This window comes from Nerophis lumbriciformis, linkage group LG21 (assembly GCF_033978685.3).
Source record: "Nerophis lumbriciformis linkage group LG21, RoL_Nlum_v2.1, whole genome shotgun sequence".
NCBI lineage: Eukaryota > Metazoa > Chordata > Actinopteri > Syngnathiformes > Syngnathidae > Nerophis > Nerophis lumbriciformis.
The window spans coordinates 11,357,327-11,377,500 of NC_084568.2; the positions used below are offsets into that span (position 1 = coordinate 11,357,327).

Here is a 20,174-nt window from a genome sequence, read left to right on the forward strand (position 1 = left end):
TTGTTATTGCCTTCTGGTTAGCTAATGTTTGCTTTGCAGGTAATAGTCACTTTTCCACCCCTTTATATATTAGGTATAGTTGTAAGCCTAGTTTTTAAAGTGCACATCATTATTGTAAATTAAGCAATGTGTATGTAAAAAATATTGTATTTCATATATTCATTTTTTATTTTTTGCATTCATTTATTTATTCATATTTTTTTTAATCTTGTTAACTATTCTGATTGTTAATCTGCTTTCTTTAAGTAAAAAAAAGGTCAAAGACAAAGCTATTCGGTTTCTTGTGAGTATATACACTTCACTGCCGATGTGGGGGGGCGCCACCTAAAATATTGTCTAGGGCGCAAGATTGGTTAGGGCCGGGCCTGCTTGCAAATCATTGTTTTAATGAAAGAAAATAGTTTTTTACTTGCAGAAAATGTGTTTTACTTCCGAATCGTTGGGCGTGAGTAAAAAAATATTTTGTGTGCTTCTGGAATTTTGGCAGTAATTTTACTTCATACTTCATACTTCGCTGATGTGTTTTTTTTCTTTCTAATGAGCCAATGGGGCAGTAACGAGGCAGCCCAGTTAACTCTGCATAGCAACAAGCGGCAGCGCCAATTTTGTGAGCAAGAAAAAATATCAAAGCATTTTTTTTTTTTTTTATTAAAAAATACTTTTCGAACACGCTAGGCTTTTAGTTAAAGGTTTTTAGGTCCAGTTGCGTGTCTTGCAGCTCTCCGTGTCCGTCGCTAGGGGACCCGCCGGCTACGGTGCGTCCTCGCTGGTGGCGCTGTTGCCTCCCTGCAGGTGGAGGACTACAGGCGGCCGTGCAGTCGTCGCCACTGCGCGTCGCTCGACATGTTGCAGCAGCAGCAGCAGCCTCTGACGGCCAACGGGGCCTCCAACGGCCGGGGCCTCGCCATGAGCGGCCACCCGGGGATGGCAGCCCTCGGCGCGGCGCACCGCTCCGACGGAGGCGAGCCGGGCCTCGACGGCGCGGAGAACGGTCACGAAGCCCGGCGGGACATCGGCGACATCCTGCAGCAGATCATGACAATTACCGACCAAAGTTTAGACGAGGCGCAGGCAAAGTAAATATTGACTTTTTTTTTTTAAATCATGCATTTGTTGTTGTTTTTTCAAAGTTGACAACGGCAAACTTTCACCAACTTCCATGTTTTGCTTGCGTCATGTTGGCACACTTTGTGCACACAAAGAAACACATTAAAACGTCCAAATATTCGAATAAACGTGTTTATTTTGCAGGTTGTTGCTACATTGCTGTCTTTTATAACAGCTAGCCATTGTTAGCATGCAAGCTAAGCTAAGCTAGCGACGGCTACCAACTGAACGCTGTTTAAACTTGGGCATTGTTAGCATGCAAGCTAAGCTAAGCTAGCTACGACTACCAAATGAATGCTGTTAAACTTGGGACAGCTACTGCTCAATTATGTCATTTTTAACGCGTGTGGCTCGTTCGTATGTGAATTATCTAGTAGACAAACGTCACATGCTGTATTTTGACAGCAAAGTGAGTCAGTCCTGCTAGCGTTAGCTGACATGCTAACATCGCTCGGCTTGTTATTGTTTTGATTGGTTATTGGCGTTCTGTTACCGCGATGCCCACGCTAACACGTTTATTTCCCTCTGTGTGCACAGGAAACATGCGCTCAACTGCCACCGAATGAAGCCTGCATTGTTCAGTGTTTTGTGCGAGATCAAGGAAAAGACAGGTAGGCACAAAACACACGCACGGTTTATTGTTATTGTCGCTGTCAGCGAGAGTTGCACAAATGCTCGCTTTTGTGTAATGTGTGTGTGTGTGTGTGCCACGTATTAACGTGTGTTCTTGCTGTACTCATCACTCCCCAATAAGCTCCGGCACTTATCTGGGCAAGTGCACATTTGTGCAAGCTTAAAATAGACAAAGCTAACAGCTGGACAAACAGACATGCAGCATAATGTATGCTGGGGCATCCAATGCTTTCCTGCACTCTGACTTGGCTAAATGAACTAAATGCAGAGGTCATAATAAGAATATATACGTTGTATTCCAATAAAGACAACAGTGCCAATGCTCTAACAGTACGATAGCCTGATAAAGAATCACTAGAGATGTCCGATAATATCGGACTGCCGATATTATCGGCCGATAAATGCTTTAAAATGTAATATCGGAAGTTATCGGTATCGGTTTCAAAATTATCGATATCGGTTTCAAAAAGTAAAATGTATGACTTTTTGAAACGCCGCTGTGTACACGGACGTAGGGAGAAGTACAGAGCGCCAATAAACCTTAAAGGCACTGCCTTTGCGTGCCGGCCCAATCACATAATATCTACGGCTTTTCACACACACACAAGTGAATGCAAGCCATACTTGCTCAACAGCCATACAGGTCACACTGAGGGTGACCTTGTAAACAACTTTAACACTGTTACAAATATGCGCCACACTGTGAACTCACACCAAACAAGAATGACAAACACATTTCGGGAGAACATCCGCACCGTAACACAACATAAACACAACAGAACAAATACCCAGAATCCCTTGCAGCACTAACTCTTCCGGGACGCTACAATATACACCCCCCGCTACCACCTATCCCCCGCCCCACCCCCACCTCAACCCCGCCCCCCCCAACCTCGCCCACCTCAACCTCCTCATGCGCTCTAAGGGAGAGCATGTCCCAAACTCCAAGCTGCTGTTTTGAGGCATGTTAAAAAAAAAAAAGCACTTTGTGACTTCAATAATAAATATGGCAGTGCCGTGTTGTCATTTTTTTTCCATAACTTGAGTTGATTTATTTTGGAAAACCTTGTTACATTGTTTAATGCATCCAGCGGGGCATCACAACAAAATTAGGCATAATAATGTGTTAATTCCACGACTGAATATATCGGTATCGGTTGATATCAGAATCGGTAATTAAGAGTTGGACAATATCGGATATCGGCAAAAAAGCCATTATCGGACATCTCTAGCTCTAACAGCCTGATAAATAATCACTAAACTAATACATACTATTTCCGCGTTCACCTGACCATCCGAGTCACAGAATTGGCCAATAAAACGGAATGCGCTGTTAAACACAGAATATCAGTAACATAAAATGAGAGTGAAATTCTGTCATTGTGAGGAGAGGGAACATTTGTTTGGGAAAATAATTTGTCCTGTACGCTCATTATCCCCGAATCACGTCCTGAACTAGGGTTATACATTATACCGGTATTAGTATAGTATCGCGATACTAATGAATCATATTTGGTACTATACCGCCTCTGACATCATGGTTGTAAGATCAATCTACAAACGGGCACCACTCGACTCCTTACTTCCCCCTTCACAATAATAGCGCTGTGCACAACATCTCATTGCGCTAACAAAATGAAGGTTTTAGAAAAGTATCTTGCACAAGCATAATTTTAATATACTTTAAATATTGGTCAAATATGTCCAAAGATGTACTGTCCCAACAAATATGAGAAATCTTGCATTTCGTTAACAGATGTTTTCTAAAATGTTATTAATGACACAAAAGCACACACTCTACGGTGGTAAAAGAGTAGAAAGTTAAAAAGCGGAATTCCAAAACATTTAAAATGAAAAACTGACTTATTGTTTTTTATATTGCTATTGTTACTAAAAGTCTCTATTAAAAAGTACATTGTACAATAAGCAGCAACAATTAAAAAAGGGAGCAAAGCGATATAATATAAAAAAATATACATGTTTATACTAATTAATAACACAGATTTGTTTTTAAGTGTATGTATACATGTTTGTTTTCACATTTTTTATAGAAAATTATCTCATAGCAAATTATACGATCTTGCTTCACCTTTATCATTAGTTTTAAAGCCCAAATACTTCCATATTGCGCTTCGTGCATTCTTTATTAACCAGTAAAATAACCGGGGTTTTTTTGCCTTTCTTCCTCTTGACACTGTTTCTTCTTGTATGCGGTCTGGTTGTGCGTCACACATGTAACGTCCCCGCAGCTTGGGAGCATGCGGATAAAAAAAAAAAGGGTCCGATATATTTCCAAGGCACTATAATACCTTTTTTAATTCATTAGTACCGCAACACTTTGTTAGTACCGGTATACCGTACAACCCTAATAGCGACACACCAAAAATACATCGAAACCTGCTTTTTTCAGTATCATCTATACCAGGGTGTACAAACTTTTGGGTGGATAAAATGATCCCAATATATTTTGCGGTCGACACGTAATTGATATCACTAAAAATGTGTTCAATCAAACATTCTCCACCTCTATGTCCAATTCAAAGCTTTAAACAGAAGCAAACGGTTGAAAGAATTCACCCAGCAGAACCTGCAGTGAGCGAACTCGTCCAAAAGATGGCACCTTAGCACAAACAATAACACACAATTTAAATGTCTTAGCATGTGTTTAATGGAAACTATTTGCTTAATGGCCGTCAGCGTATAAAAATCCATAAATTAGCCGCACCGTTTTATAAGCTGCTGGGTGCAAAGTGTAGGAAAAAAGTAGCTGCTTATAGTCCGGAATTTACATTAAATGCAAGTTGAAATATCACAGAGATGTCATTGCCTTGGTGACAGGCCTGTCCATGAGGAACAACCAGGAGGAGGAGTCCCAGGACCCGCAGCTGGTGCGCTTGGACAACATGCTCCTGGCAGAGGGTGTGGCCGGGCCCGAGAAAGGAGGCGGCGCAGCCGCGGCCGTTTCGGCGGCCACCAGCTCGGGCGCCATGTCGCCCGACAGCTCACTGGAGCACTCGGACTACAAAAGCAAGTTGAGCCAGATTCGCAGTATCTACCACACTGAGCTGGAGAAGTATGAGCAGGTAGAGTGTCACGACACCACCTCCGCCGGCGCTCGCGTCGGCCCCAGAGGGCGGCCGCTTAACTTTGCCCGGCCACACACTAACTCACAACATGAACATCGTGTACAGTGGAACCTCTCAGTCAAACACACTTTCTTCATACAGATCATCTCCATAGGAATACATTTGAATAGATACAATTATGTTATAATGTTTATAATTATGTTTTGTGACTAACACTCTAACTGGCATACAACTGCACTTTTTTGGAATTGTGCCTATCATTCACAATCCTTATGTAAGACAACAACGCATATGTTCTTTTTTAATGCCTTGTAACTCATAAATCAATGTTAGTGAAAGTCAGCCAACAATGGAGCTAATAGGAGTCGCTCTATTCCGCCTATAAAGCGCTTTAAAAAACCTCCATCAAGGTTTTTATATACACTCTATAAGTATACATGTAATGTAGTAACATTCATAATAACATGTAATATTTACGTGTTTTGCTAATTTTAAGCATACATATTAATTTCACAGACGCATCACAAAGTTCTCTTCAACAACAACAACACTACTAATCATGGCACATAAAAAATAAGAAAAATTTACTGTACAATGTCTGCTCTCACGGACTGATGGGATGTTTATACCTTCCGGTTTAGATGAGAATTAATCACAATCCTCACCGAGGGTTTAAAAAAAGTTGCCGAAAACGAGTGTCTTTTTGTGTATTTCTCGCCATCTCCGGGTTTAAGTTAGATGTCAAAGTTGACCAACTTGTGGGTTTAGGTCCACTACAGGGTTGTTCGGTGTACCGGTACTAATAAAATACCGCAATACCAATTGATTGAAATTGGTACTACACTGCCTTTTGAAAAGTACCGGTACTGTTCTTTCATCTGAATGCCCGCTGTGTGGCAGGGAGCTACAGAGGCGAGACGCATGATGTTGTCTGTCAGAATGCACACACAAAGTGCATACAAGCAATAACATCTTGGAGAGGAGGAATGGAAAAAAACAACAATTGTACTGGTTAATAAAGAGTGTGCGTGAAACGCAATATGGAGGTATTTGGGCTTCAAAACTAACTGTAAAGGTGACGCTCTAAATGCGGAAGTGCAGCGCTTCAAATGTTGCTTTAAAACACGCCTCGCCAAATGTGGCGATTAGTATTAGCGCCTTTGCTTCAAACTTAGATAAACATTTACATAATAAGCATTCAGATCTGCACAAGGAGTTTTAAAGAGTGACAGGTAATGATGTTGTTGTTACACCTGTCCTGCTGTTCGGCTCCGGTGCAGACCAAAGTAGAGGAGCACAGGGCAGAAGTTCCCTTCAGGGTCGATGTTTTTGTCGAGTTAACACTTCACTCGTCAATGGGTCTGCTAAGCTCCACTTTCAGGTCAGAATGACGAGGCCGCCGATTCGTTACAATCTGGTTGCTTTATTATTAGTTTTGCAGGACACAGTGTAGCGCTACCGCTCTCTCTCTTTGCTCGCCCACTCACTCACTGACGTCACTCAGCCATTCTCACAAACACACATTGGCTACTCTCATGAGTTAACCAGCTCCCCTGCTGTGCACATGTAGATACATAACATGTAGATACATAACATGTAGATACGTAAACGTGCACACAGCTGCTTGGATTGATGACAAATATTAGTGGAGTTACAACTGCCCAATTAACAGTCAACTAATACAAGTGAAATTATTATATTTTGTAAAAAAATGCTACAATTAGTGTTTTGTCTTGAACAAAAGTGTGTTTTACCTGCTACGTGGCTTACCTGTGTGCATTTATCCATTAGTATTTACTAAGGCTGCAGCTAACGATTATTTTTCTATCGATTAATCTATAGATTTTTTTTTTTTTTTTCGATTAATCGGTTAATCTATAGATTTTTTTTTTCGATTAATCTATAGATTATTATTCCTTTTACCGATTATTTTTTTTATTTAAAATGAAGATGAAAAAATAAATGTAGGCCAGTTTTTTCAAAAGGCATGGCTTTTATTTACAAAAAAAAAAGTATGGCCACTCAGTCAACATTGACAACAACATGACAAAATATTCTGTAACAATGTAAACATTTAACAAAATTAAAAGTAGCTTATTTGCTTTTAATGTGCAAATATAAAAGTAAACATCCAGTGCAAATCTTAATATTCTGCAATAGTATAAGCATTTCAAAAGTAAAAGTATTGCTTATTTTGCTTTAAAATGTGCAAAAATAAAGATAAACATCCAATTCAAAAAAGTGCAAAACGGAAATATTCTGTAACAACAGTGTAAACATTTCAACAAAAGTAAAAGTATTGCTTATTTTCTAAAATGTGCAGAAATAAAGATAAACATCCAATACAAAAAAGTGCAAAATGAAATATTCTGTAACAACAGTGTAAACATTTCAACAAAAGTAAAACTTTTGCTTATTTTGCTTAATAACACAACAATGATAGTATGATTAAAGTGAAAGTTAATTGTTCGTTTGTACATAGTATACGTAATTGTTAATGTTGTAAAAGGTATTTGCACAACTAATTAACGTTGGCGTTAAAGAGGAGCGCGTCTTTGTAAACACTGAACAGGCACGCCAAACGCTCCTCTCAGAGCGAAACGGTGCTTTAGTTTATGAATTTACAACGCAGATACAAATGACACATTCATGTTTTTGTGTAATGATGACAACGTATACTCACGCGGACGATTGACTAGTTGATGGTGATGGCAAGAACGCTGCCGTTGTGCTGCTATGATAGGCCATTTCCGCTCGACACAGTGTGCATACAACAACATTATTAGCAGAGGTGGGTAGAGTAGCCAGAAATTGGACTCAAGTAAGAGTACTGTTACTTTAGAGATTTATTACTCAAGTAAAAGTAAGGAGTAGTCACCCAAATATTTACTTGAGTAAAAGTAAAAAGTATGTTGTGAAAAAACTACTCAAGTACTGAGTAACATACACACACATATCATATATATATATATATATATATATATATATATATGTGTATATATATATACACACACACACACACACACACACACACACACACACACACACACATATATATATATATATATATATATATATATATATATATATATATATATACATACATTGATATATACAGTATATAATTTATATTTATTTATTTTGCCGTTTTTGTTTACATGTTAACGGTGTTTTAATAATTATACATGCATGTTTAACATATAGATTCCTTTCTTTCATGAAGACAAGAATATAAGTTGGTGTATTACCTGATTCTGATGACTTGCATTGATTGTAATCAGGAAGCAGTGCTGGTAACGTCCACGTTTTCAAATGGAGGAGAAAAAAAGTTCCTCCTTTCTGTCTAATACCACATGAAAGTGGTTGTTATTTGGCATCTTATTTGTCCACCTTCCATATTCGTTTTTATACCCTTTACAAGAAATACATTGGCGGCAAACTCCGTAGCTTGCTAGCTTGTTTGCGATGGCTTTCGGAGACTCTTATTTTGAAAGCGCAGGCGCGATGGAGCGGGACTTTTATTGTGAAGACAGGAACTGTGCAGTCAGTCTTTACGGTTGAAATAAAAAAAGGGTCTTTTTTCCTTCACACTTTTGATTGATTGATTGGAACTTTTATTAGTAGATTGCACAGTACAGTACATATTCCGTTCAATTGACCACTAAATGGTAACACCCGAAGTTAGCTCGGAGCCAGTCAGGTCATGTGACCCCTGGCTCTGTTTGATTGGTCCAACGTCACCAGTGACTGCATCTGATTGGTGGAACGAAGTGAAACGTCACCAGTAAGGCAGGCACTTTGAAGGTCTGTCTGACAGACCAAAACAAACAAAGCGTGCATTAACAGATCGATAAAAATTAGTAGCGAGTAGCGAGCTGAATGTAGATAAAAGTAGCGGAGTAAAAGTAGCGTTTCTTCTTAGGCCGTTTATTGAAATACTCCCACACTTTTGACGACTTTTGGCGTGCTTTTTTCGCACCGCTCGCATCGTCTGCTTTGCGCTCCGCCATGACGGTAGTGTGACGTAAATATGCGACGCGTCGACGAACAAAAACGTCCTCGACGTATTTACGTAACCGATGACGTCGACTACGTCGACGCGTCGTTTCAGCCCTAGTATTTACTAATAATTGTATTTTTCTTAAAGCACTGACCAGGAGTGACAAGCATAAATCATGAAACATTTAATATAATGTAAATAAAGCCTTTTAGTATATTTTAACCTAATCCTTGATTTTGTCAAACTTTATGTAAAAAGGAAATTTGTAAATTGTTCTTTGAATGCAACAAGAAAAGCCCAATGTGTTTAATGCCTTTTAATTTATATTTTAACCTTCTAAAAATTTTCTTTGAGTGCAATAGGAAACATATGTTTATTGTATTGTAAGATTGTCTGTTAAGATAAAGCCAATATTGACATTTTTTCAATATCAATATACAGTACCAAATTATTTGAATTGGAACAACCCTAGTCCACAACCTTCTACTATCCTCGTGAGAGGCATGATTTATAATCTAGAATTAACTTTCACTAACTCAGAGGCAATGCAGCAGCTCAATGTCAATATAGCAGCATAAGCTAGTTAGCCGCTAAAAGTAGTTCCTTTGTGTTATCGCTTATAATAACAATATCGCTAATACTTGTTCATATTAAGGTCATGACATGTAAATGGAGTGTGTGTTGGCGCTTTTTGGATGTGTTTAGAGGGTTTTATGGGCGGAACAGTGTACACCCTTGCTGCATTGTTAGCCACTTCCTACTTGCTGTATTTTAGAATGCTTTAAAAAAAACGTGTTTTTGTGCAGTTTCTGTTTGACATAACCTTTTCTCGAGAAGCGAGTTTCTTTAGTAATTGTCACCTTAGCCGTATTTTACTGAGCAGCCAGGACACAGACGACTGCTTTGCCACATCACAGAAGGTTTTGTTCGGTGTTCTGTGGTCGTCATCACACATCCAAGACAACGCAAAACACACTCGTGGGATACAGCTCCAGAGTTTTAGCGTGATTCAACATACAAACCACGTATTCATGTACGGAAAAAATAATGAAAATCCCAAATTTTGTGACTTTGGAGGTTCCACTTTGCTGGTCTTGTTCAAATGACAAAAGAAAATGATGTGCAGTTAAAACATTTGTATTTGAGAAGCTTCTAATTCTCTGGTAGACCTCATTTATTAAGTTTGGTGTGCGCAAAAAAGTTTCGTCAGCAGGGGTGAAATCTGCGTACGTAACTTTCACCGCAAACAGTGGTATTTATTTTTTTCTAAATCTATGCTATCTGTCATGCAAAATTGTTCGACACCGGAATATAGCTCATACTCTCATAACGAACACATATGCACTCTAAAATACATAACACATATTTTACGACGTAATAGCATTCCTCTATGTGCAGACGTATTGTATATTTATTTATTAAAGCCTAAATATGAGATTATAGAGCTGTAATAATGTAGCTATTCAAGGAAAGTTATTGTCATACCAGCACACATAAGACATTAGATGCGCAAACTTAACATATATATATTTTTATATATATATATATATATATATATATATATATATATATATATATTTATTTTTTTATTTTTTTATTTTTTATATATACATATATATGTATATATATATATATATATTACATTGTACATGTAGTTATTAAGTGGTGGGTCTGGAAAGTATTGTTTATTTGGATAGTTTTTAATTGAATGATAAAAATGTGTAAACAATTTGGGAGGTGCGTCTTTGACTTCTGTGTGTGGCCGCACAGTGAAAAGTATGTTTTATGGATTGCAAGTTAACACAATATTTCTTTAGACAACATCCAGTTGTGAATGTAGGAATTTACTACATTTTTTCAATAGATTTTACACTTTGGGAGTTTATAACACTGTTGCAGGGTAATCTTTTAGATATCACACAGCCATGCTGCATATTGTATATACAACCACTGTGTAATGTTTTTTATTATTACCAGTCAAATATATTTGTAAGAAAAAAAACTGTATACAAACATTTATTTTGCCAATAATATATAATTTAGTCAACATCTTCTTGTATATGTGCCATTGCAAGAGCTTTAAATATTGCTCATAGTGACAAGAGATGGACCCATTTTCTTAGCATTTTGACGTATATTGGTATCATCCTTTTATCCTTTTAGCAAATACAGTACATACACTTATGATATCATTATTTAGTATTATATATGTGAAGTAGATAATAACCAGTGCACAAGCAACCAGCCTGTTTGCTCTGCATTAAAAAGTTATCTTTTTCCTGGAGCCCATTTTTCAATTTCAATTCATTTAGGAATAAAAACACTGTAATTGCCAATAAATCTTCCCAAAAATGTTTTGGGCATTTGAATTTTTGTACGGAATCTTTTTCGGTCACTCACGTGACCACGCCCCCTTTTCACTCCTTGCAGTGTTGGTCGCCTGCAGCACGTCTTCAAAACTTCCCATTTTTGCCAGGACATTAATTTTTTGGCCTTCATTCCTGGTGTGTTACCGGTCCCGCTTTGTTTTGTTTTTGCTACTGCGGCAAGTCGCACGACAAGTCTCAGTCCGCAACACTCGGAGCAGACTCCAGTGGAATTATTCATTACTTATCGTGTTAAGCAATGTCTGCTAAGATTTAATCTGAGAGCCAGATGCAGTCATCAAAAGAGCCACATCTGGCTCACGAGCCATAGGTTCCCTACCCCTGATCTAGTGGCGTGTGAAAGATTTGATTCACTGTTAAAGTACAGTGTTTTACATTCCTATATTCAAACACAGTGTTCCTGTTCAAACTGTAATGATACAATCGCCAAAAATGTTAAATATACTTGTTGAATAAAACATTTGTCTAGTTTTTAATGAATACTTAGGCCTTCTAAGCTACTGTGTTTAAATGTTAGTCAGTATGGTGGTACTTGGAGAGCCAAGTGTTTTCTGAGGTGGAACTTGGTGAAATAAGTTTGAGAACCACTGGGTTGGAGTGTCTTGTTAAAAATGTTTGTCAGACCAGCGTGAAACTAACAGACATGTTTGTTTGCGTGTGTCCAGGCGTGCACCGAGTTCACCACCCACGTGATGAACCTGCTGAGGGAGCAGTCGCGCACGCGGCCCGTCACGCCGCGCGAGATCGAGCGCATGGTGGCCATCATCCACCGGAAGTTCAGCTCCATCCAGACGCAGCTCAAGCAGAGTACCTGCGAGGCCGTCATGATCCTCCGGTCCCGCTTCCTGGATGCCAGGTGGAACCCTTCTCCCTAATCCTTGCTAACACTTTATTTCTCAAAAGCGCATTTGACTATCTCACCACCTGGCAGGCGTAAGAGGCGCAACTTCAGCAAGCAGGCCACAGAGGTCCTGAACGAGTACTTCTACTCGCACCTGTCCAACCCCTACCCAAGTGAAGAAGCCAAAGAAGAACTTGCCAAAAATTGTGGAATCACCGTCTCTCAGGTACAATAAGTCTCTTTTTAGTTTTAAACTACCCTATTTTTCGGACTATAGAGCGCACCTAAATATAAGCCGCACCAGCTAAATTTTTGAAAAATAATATATTAGCCACACCGGCTACGTTGCACATATATACATTGTAAAATGAGTTATTTACACAGAAATATTTTGTAATTGTTTATATACATACCATAATTGTTTACAAACTGTGTTCGTATCACGGCAGTAAACAGTGTTGGGACTAACGCGTTACAAAGTAACGCGTTACTGTAACGCCGTTAGTTTCGGCGGTAACTAGTAATCTAACGCGTTATTTTTTATATTCAGTAACTCAGTTACCGTTACTACATGATGCGTTACTGCGTTATTTTACGTTACTTTTTATGTAGTATAAAGTGTGTTTTATCGGAGCGCTGCTGTGTCATCGTTCTGATTCTTCTTGTGTCACAAGCCGGAGAAGAGAGAGAGACATGCGCTCTGTGTGTGAGTGAGTGTGAGGGAGGAGAGGGGGGTCGTGTCTGATCATGGCGGAGCCAGAAGTCGAGTTTGCGAACATGGAGATATTTTCACTACTTTTCTTTTGTCGAGCACAAAGAAAATAACATTTTAGTTAAATGTAAATTGTGCTTTGGATCAAAGATCCCATCTACTACCCAAAACAGCAATTCAAATCTGCTGAAACAAGCTACATAAGCAACATGCTTCGACGAAGCTAGTAAAGAGAGACAGAGACTCCAATGACACTTCACCTCCACCACCATCATTCAGCACTGAAGGTACACACACTCTGTCAATCAATGTTCCCTCTAATTTTTCATGTGTGTGAGCAAACGCAAAAACTCCCTGAGCATTGAGTGGAGCCCATGTGAGCAACATCAGACGTGCACACTGTGGCTACACCAGCAGCACACCTGTCCCAAACCTGACTAAATAACAAGTTCAATCTCCATCCATCCATCCATTTTCTACCACTTGTCCCTTTCGGGGTCGCTGGAGCTATCAGCTGCATTCGGGCGGAAGGCTGTGTACACCCTGGACAAGTCCCCACCCATCGCAGGGCCAACACAGATAGACAGACAACATTCTCTTATTATTATACCGGTAATCAAATGACAGCAGTCATTTCAATTTCTAATATACGTGTTTAGGCCCACTTACAATGACAATAACAAAAAATATTGTTTTTCATGAACTGTGTACTTGTATTGTTTGTCTGGGTGGAGGTCCTGCTTCGGAAATAGTTTGTACCCCTTTCAGACATTGCATTTAGTTCCCATTAAAACATTCACATGTTGCACAATGAGATGTAAGCAGGGGATCATGTGTACATTCCTGCAACTTCCTGTTTGTAAAAAATATATTTTTATTAGTATGTATTTAATATATTAACAGCATTTAATGATTAAAATTTATAAATTAAGATTCCTAATAAATGACACTAGAATAGGCACACATTTGATTGGTAAATCATCGAGTAACGACCTAGAATGACACTTTATGTGTGGTGTTGGAGTTGTCCGACTTTTTGTGTGGCTGTAAACGCATCACTGGCTAAGTGCCATATGTGCATGTGTTGGCGCAAGTGAGAAAGAGCGAGCGGCTGCTGTTGATATAACAGTGATGTGTTTATGGCCGACAATAAAGAGTTTTGCTCAGTAATGTGATGGATGGAATTCATGTCCTCAAAGCGTCTCGACAGATGTATTATTATATTTGAACAATGATGACGAAAATGGTTTTCTCTGTCGTGTCCGTGTCGTGTCGAAAATTGTTATGCGCTTATTTTTTTATTTGATTTTGTGCGTGGCATAGATTTGTTGTGCGCAGAGGACGCTTGAGCAGTGCACAATTGCACAGGCGCGCTCCTTAGAGGGAACGTTGCTGTCAATTCTCTTATATACTCTTTCATTTTAGACTTCTAGAGTGTTTGATTATCACATCACTCTAAATGTATAGACTATAAAGTTCACAAACATAAAGAGGGATGCTAGTGGGCCAGGCCAATCTTTCCTTATCTCTAAACTAAAACTGGGGAAATGTGTAGAGTGTTCTGGGCTTCAGACATGATTTTGTGTCAGAATTTCTTGGGGAAAAAATGCCTGGTTAGGCTTTGTGTATGTAGTGTGTGCCTTTCTTGCTTTACAGCTATGCTGTTATTATGCTGTTTGTTACTTATGTATGTTATGTTGCAGCTATTTAAAATAGTTTTGTCAATTTGATCTGGACAGAAACAAATTGGCCTTTGTAACATATCTTTGTCTTTGTGTGTTGTATGTAGACCACATTGCTTAGCAGAGTTCAGTGATGCAAATGCATGTCAAGTTGATCAACAGATTGTATTATTCTCCAGTGCAATAACAGTACTGACATGAAGGCTAAAAGGGCATTAATTGGAGCTTTAAAAAAAAAGTTTAAAAAAAAAAAAGTAACTAAATAGTTACTTTTCACAGTAACGCATTACTTTTTGGTGTAAGTAACTGAGTTAGTAACTGAGTTACTTTTGAAATGAAGTAACTAGTAACTATAACTAGTTACTGTTTTTCAGTAACTAACCCAACACTGGCAGTAAAACAGCTGATCAAACAAAACAGAAGTCATCGTCATGGCCCTTCTCGCTGCACAAGCTCGCTCTCCAATCAGCTAATAAGTAAATGCTGTGCTGTAATTACTTTAAAAAAATTCATGGTCATAGACCTGATTTACTCACGTTGTTCACAAATTGGTGGCATATTTGCAGCGATAAGATTGCCAGATATTTAAAATTATTTTGGAAACACCCCACAGGCCAGATTCCTTATTAAACTCATGATGCCCGCGGGCCGTAACCCCTGCTTTATATTTTGGTTTAGGGTTTATATTTATTTTCTATACATGTATTTTATCTTTAGCAATGTATATTATACAAGCATATTTAATGGTAGAACATGTTTGCGTTTCACATTTTGTGGCCATTCAAGTTCCAAATCTGTGTAAAATCTCCTAAAATCAACTTGTGATTCAAGGAACTTTCTAGTCGTACCAGCACACACGACACACACGGAATGTGATATGCTGATGCAGACCTTTACTTTATCAAACTCCCCTTAGCTGTTGTGAACCTCATACTTATGTTTTTTACAACTATCTTGCTTTCCCCCTTTTAGGTCTCAAACTGGTTTGGCAACAAGAGAATCCGCTATAAGAAAAACATCGGCAAGTTCCAGGAAGAGGCCAACCTCTACGCCATGAAGACGGCTATAGGGGCGCGACAGGGCGACGACTCGCCGCACACTCCTAACTCTACAGGTACAACCCAAACAAGGGTAAAGGCTCTAGTTGACGGTGTTGGGAGTATTTGCAATCTATCGTGGAGGGAAAGTGTCAGTAGTTATACAACCTTTGGAGTCCCAGATAGTTTTTCATATCTATATAGTTTTGTGTTTACTTTTATCTTACCCTAGACGTTTTAATTTTGCCTCGGCTGGCTTCCTTTTTTTCCCTTTCTATGTAAAAAATTTTAAATATGTAACAAACCCCTCTTATAACTTAGAATACGAATAGAATATGTGTACTGTATTTTGTGGACCGGTATATAAGCCACACCCACTAAATTTAAGAAGAAAACAAATATTTTTTCATATTAATCGTACCGGGCTATACGCCGCAGATATATACGTTGTGAAATGAGTTATTTACACAGAAATATTTTGTAAATGTCTATTTACATACCTTAATTGTTTCCAAACGGTTCCTGTAACACGGCAATAAAACGACTCATCCAACAAAACACAAGTCATCGTCATGGACCCACTAGCTGCAGAAGCTAGCTTTCCAATCAGCTCAACAGACTCAATAACTCCACGGTGACGTTTTATAATACTAACACAGACCCTCATGTTAGCATATTAGCTAATGCCAACGAAGTTATCTTCATTGCAATAGCACATACACATATGCATGAAAACACTCCTACAGACATCACACATGGGACAGTTTAGTAAGTAAGAATTGTTTTAGTTATGTTGTAAAACAGACAGAACAGCACTTCTACTTCCGGTTGAAAGCACTAAATGGAAGAACACTGCAGCACCTGCAGTGAGCAGACCCATCCAAAAGATGGCGCCGTAGCACAAACAATAACACACATTTTCAGTGTGTTTGCTTGTTTGTTTTTTTAAACTATTTGCATTATGGCCGTCAGCAAAGAAAAACCCATAAATTAGCCTCACCGTTTTGTAAGCCGCAGGGTTCAATGTGTTGGAAAAAACTAGAAAAAGGAAAAGTTTCGCAAACTACAAACGTGAATGAAGTTAAATTATAATTATGGTTTACCTTTAAAGTCAGGCAAGGGCTCAGAATGTTACACTTTACAAATTACAAGTAATAATTGATTGTGTAAATCAGCGGTTCTTAACCTTTTTGACCTTGGGGCCCAACTTTTCCACTACAGATTATTATTAACTCTGAATTAGTAATCTCACTCTTGATTATACTCATATTTGATAACTCTTATCTAACCTACTTACAGTTGAACAGGATATACTTTGTCAAATCGTATGAAAGCATGAGTTAATCGCAAATATTATTATCAAGGCTTAGGTCAGGCTGATTACAAAAATAAATACAACTCAAATATAGTGGAAACAAAGGGACGAAAAATAAAATAGTGCTAAAATAAAAAAATTCTAACCGAATGAATAAAAAATAATAAAAATGTGTAAGTTTTTTATGTGCAGTGCTGAAATTAAAACAATTCTATCTGAATTAATAATAACTAAACTATTTTCTCAGGACATTCATTCGATTGCAACTGGACTGTTGGACTTGAAGACGTTTCGCCTTTCACACAATTAGGCTTTATCAGTTTATGCTCATGGACTTAGATTGGTCAGATGTAGTCTAGCGGCTGGTGCCAAAACCACAAATATTTATACTCCAAAACCAGGAGTAAATTAAACTGCCAGTAAAATTAAATTGCAAATGAAAATACAGCTTCACCACTTTAGTCATATCTTTTGCGCTTAAGAAACTTCTCTAAGTCTTTAGCACCAGACTTCTTCACAAGTGGTGGAAAAGTGTTTTGCAACAATTTAATATGAATACAACATCCTCGATCATCTTGATAAAAAAAGTTGTCCCTTTCGAAGACACAATATGCATCCTTTGGCCACTTGATGGCACTGCGGGCTCACATTTCCACCTCTACCGCTGCAACCAAATGGCTGCTCATGCTTTGATTAAATAATGACCTTTTTTTCTACCAATAGGAAGGTGGTGTCATGTTTCATTGCTTAATGGAGAAAAATATTTATGATAAATCATGTTTTACTTAACCGATTTTCACAATTCAAAGACCCGTCGCCAGTTTGAAGTCTGCGCTTTTGTCCAGCGTAACAAGGGTAGAACTGTATAATGTACATTTATGTATTTACTGTCATTAAATGTCAAAATCTGTCTGCAGGGTCAGGGTCCTTCTCGCTGTCTGGGTCCGCTGATCTCTTCCTTGGCGTCCCGCCTGTGAACAGCGAGCAGTCTTCTTACCAAATGGGAATGCAGGTACACGCAGGAGAACAAACGGTCAACTTTGCACAATTGGACACACACGTGCACAGCATTAAAAGCAGTGTCATGGTTCATCCGTAGTACCACAACCAGCTAAGATTTCAATGTTCTGGGTCAAGGTGGAGCGCACACACCCGATTGAGTGTTCAGTGTGAGCTGTACAAGTCCAGCTTCCTCTGTAGCTAGTCCCAACAAAAACTCCAAACGTACAGCAATGAGAAAAAACACGAGCAGTATTTCTACAAGCTGCTGTAACCCAAACTCTTTACATTTCTTTCTGAGTAGTGTGTTTTTAGGGAAGTTTTACGTCACAATTTAAACATCCTATCGAATCGAAGCTTTTTTAATCAAATTAAAGGGAACTGCACTTTTTCTGGAATTTTTGCCTAACATTCACTAAAAACGTAAGACAGGAACACGTTTTTCTTTTTTTTATGCATTCTAAGTCATAAAATATGGCAAGTACTAGGTGGCTAACAAGGCAGCTAATGGAAGTACACACTTCCGCCCATAAAAAAAACATTAAAAAAATGTAACACGGCAGTAAACCGCTGATCAAACAAAACAGAACTCATTGTAATGGACCCACTAGCTGCGGAAGCTAGCTCTCCAATCAGCTAAACAGACTCAATAACTCCCCAGTGACGTTTTGGTGAATTTACGAAACTGAAATATACAAAGAGAATGCCGTTGTAAGTTAATAATACTAACACAGACAATACAAATATGTATGAAAACACTCCTACAGACATCACACATGGGACGGTTTAGTAAGTAAGAATTGTTTTAGTTGTACTGTAAAACTGACAAACGTCTAGAAGACGGAACAGTACTTCCAGTTTAAAGCACTAAATGGAAGGACACTGCAGTGAGCAAACCCATCCAAAACATGGCGCCATAGCACAAACAATAACTCACCTTTTCAGTGTGTTAGCTTTTTTTTATTTTTTTTTTAGTATTTGCATTATGGCCGTCAGCAAAGAAAACCCCATAAATTAGTCGCACCGTTTTATAAGCCGCAGGGTTCAATGTGTAGGGAAAAACTTGCGGCTCTAGCCTCTCCCCTGGATAGTAAAAGGTTGATTGTGGACACAAACCGACAAGTTGGTCAACTTTGACATCCAACTTAGTTGCGAAGATGGCGAAAAAGGCACAAAAGGACGCTCGTTTGCGGCTTTTTAATTTTTTTTAACCCTTTGTGAGAATTATGATGAATTCTTCATGTAGACGGGAAGATATAAACCATCCATCAGTCAGCATCCTAGTGAGTAAGGGATTTATTATGTACATATATTTTTTATATGTTGATAGTTTGTGTATCTTGTTTAGCACTTAGTAATAATGCTACATGATGCTTAGTGTTTGTTGAAGGAAAAAGTGACAGTTGTGATGCGTCTGTGAAATTAATACGCCGCTGTATGCTTAAAATGAGGAAAATATGTAAGTATTACAGGGTATTATGAATGTTACTGCAAAACATGTATACTTACAGCATGTATATAAAACATTATTGGATGTTTTTAGAGCGCTTTATAGGTGAAATAGTGACGGAACTTGCTGCATTGTTAGCTGACTTTTGCTAGCGTTTATTTACGATTTAGAATGCATAAAAAAGTTATTGTCTTACATAAGTATTGTAAATGATAGAAAAAAATTGCCCAAAAACTGAAGTTCCTCTTGTTACAATTCTAAACCAGGAATGTTGTTTTTTCACCAATTGAATATACTCACTCAATCAATCAATCAAGTTTATTTATATTCCCCTTAAACATAAGTGTCTCAAAGGGCTGCACAAGCCACAACAACATCCCACTTCAGCGCAAGAAAAAAGTCAACCCAATGGGAACAACGATGCTGAGTGAATTCAGTTAATAATGTGAGAGTCCAGTCTATAGTGAGGCCAGCAGGGGATCCTCTTGCATGTAGACACGTCACCGACTGATGCATAAGGAGTGGTCACCCCGGGTCCCGTCTTCATGTGAAAGTCCAGTCCATTGGGACACCAGCAGGGGATCGTCTTGAATGGAGACAAGTCAGCAGCGCAGAGACGTCACCAACTGATGCAAAGAGGAGTGGTCTATCCTGGGTCCCGACTTGAAACAGCTGGTGCCTCATCCGTGGAGGCTGAGCCGTGGTCACCTGATAACCTCTATACGCAGGAAAGGGGGGCAGAGCAGAAAAGAGAGACAGCAGATCAACTGGTCCAAAAACAGGGCTATTTAATGGCTAGAGTATACGAATGAGTTTTAAGATGGCACTTAAATGCTTTTACTAAGGTAGCATCTCTAACTGTTGCCAATAGGTCATTCCAGAGTACTGGAGCCCGAATAGAAAATGCCCTAAAGCCTGCAGACTT

The 20,174-nt window shown here is 38.7% G+C and overlaps 1 protein-coding gene across 1 annotated transcript in view; it reads left to right on the forward strand.

The window, feature by feature from the left end:
- The first annotated feature begins 751 nt into the window (after window positions 1–751).
- pbx2 (pre-B-cell leukemia homeobox 2) overlaps window positions 752–20,174 on the forward strand; it is a 23,309-nt gene continuing 3,886 nt past the window's right edge. The window contains exons 1-7 of the mRNA XM_061983075.2: window positions 752–1,076; window positions 1,645–1,718; window positions 4,579–4,823; window positions 11,879–12,069; window positions 12,145–12,280; window positions 15,421–15,562; window positions 17,718–17,812. Coding sequence (XP_061839059.1) covers window positions 844–1,076; window positions 1,645–1,718; window positions 4,579–4,823; window positions 11,879–12,069; window positions 12,145–12,280; window positions 15,421–15,562; window positions 17,718–17,812 — 1,116 coding nt within the window. The 5' untranslated portion in view covers window positions 752–843. The remainder of the gene's footprint in view (window positions 1,077–1,644; window positions 1,719–4,578; window positions 4,824–11,878; window positions 12,070–12,144; window positions 12,281–15,420; window positions 15,563–17,717; window positions 17,813–20,174) is intronic.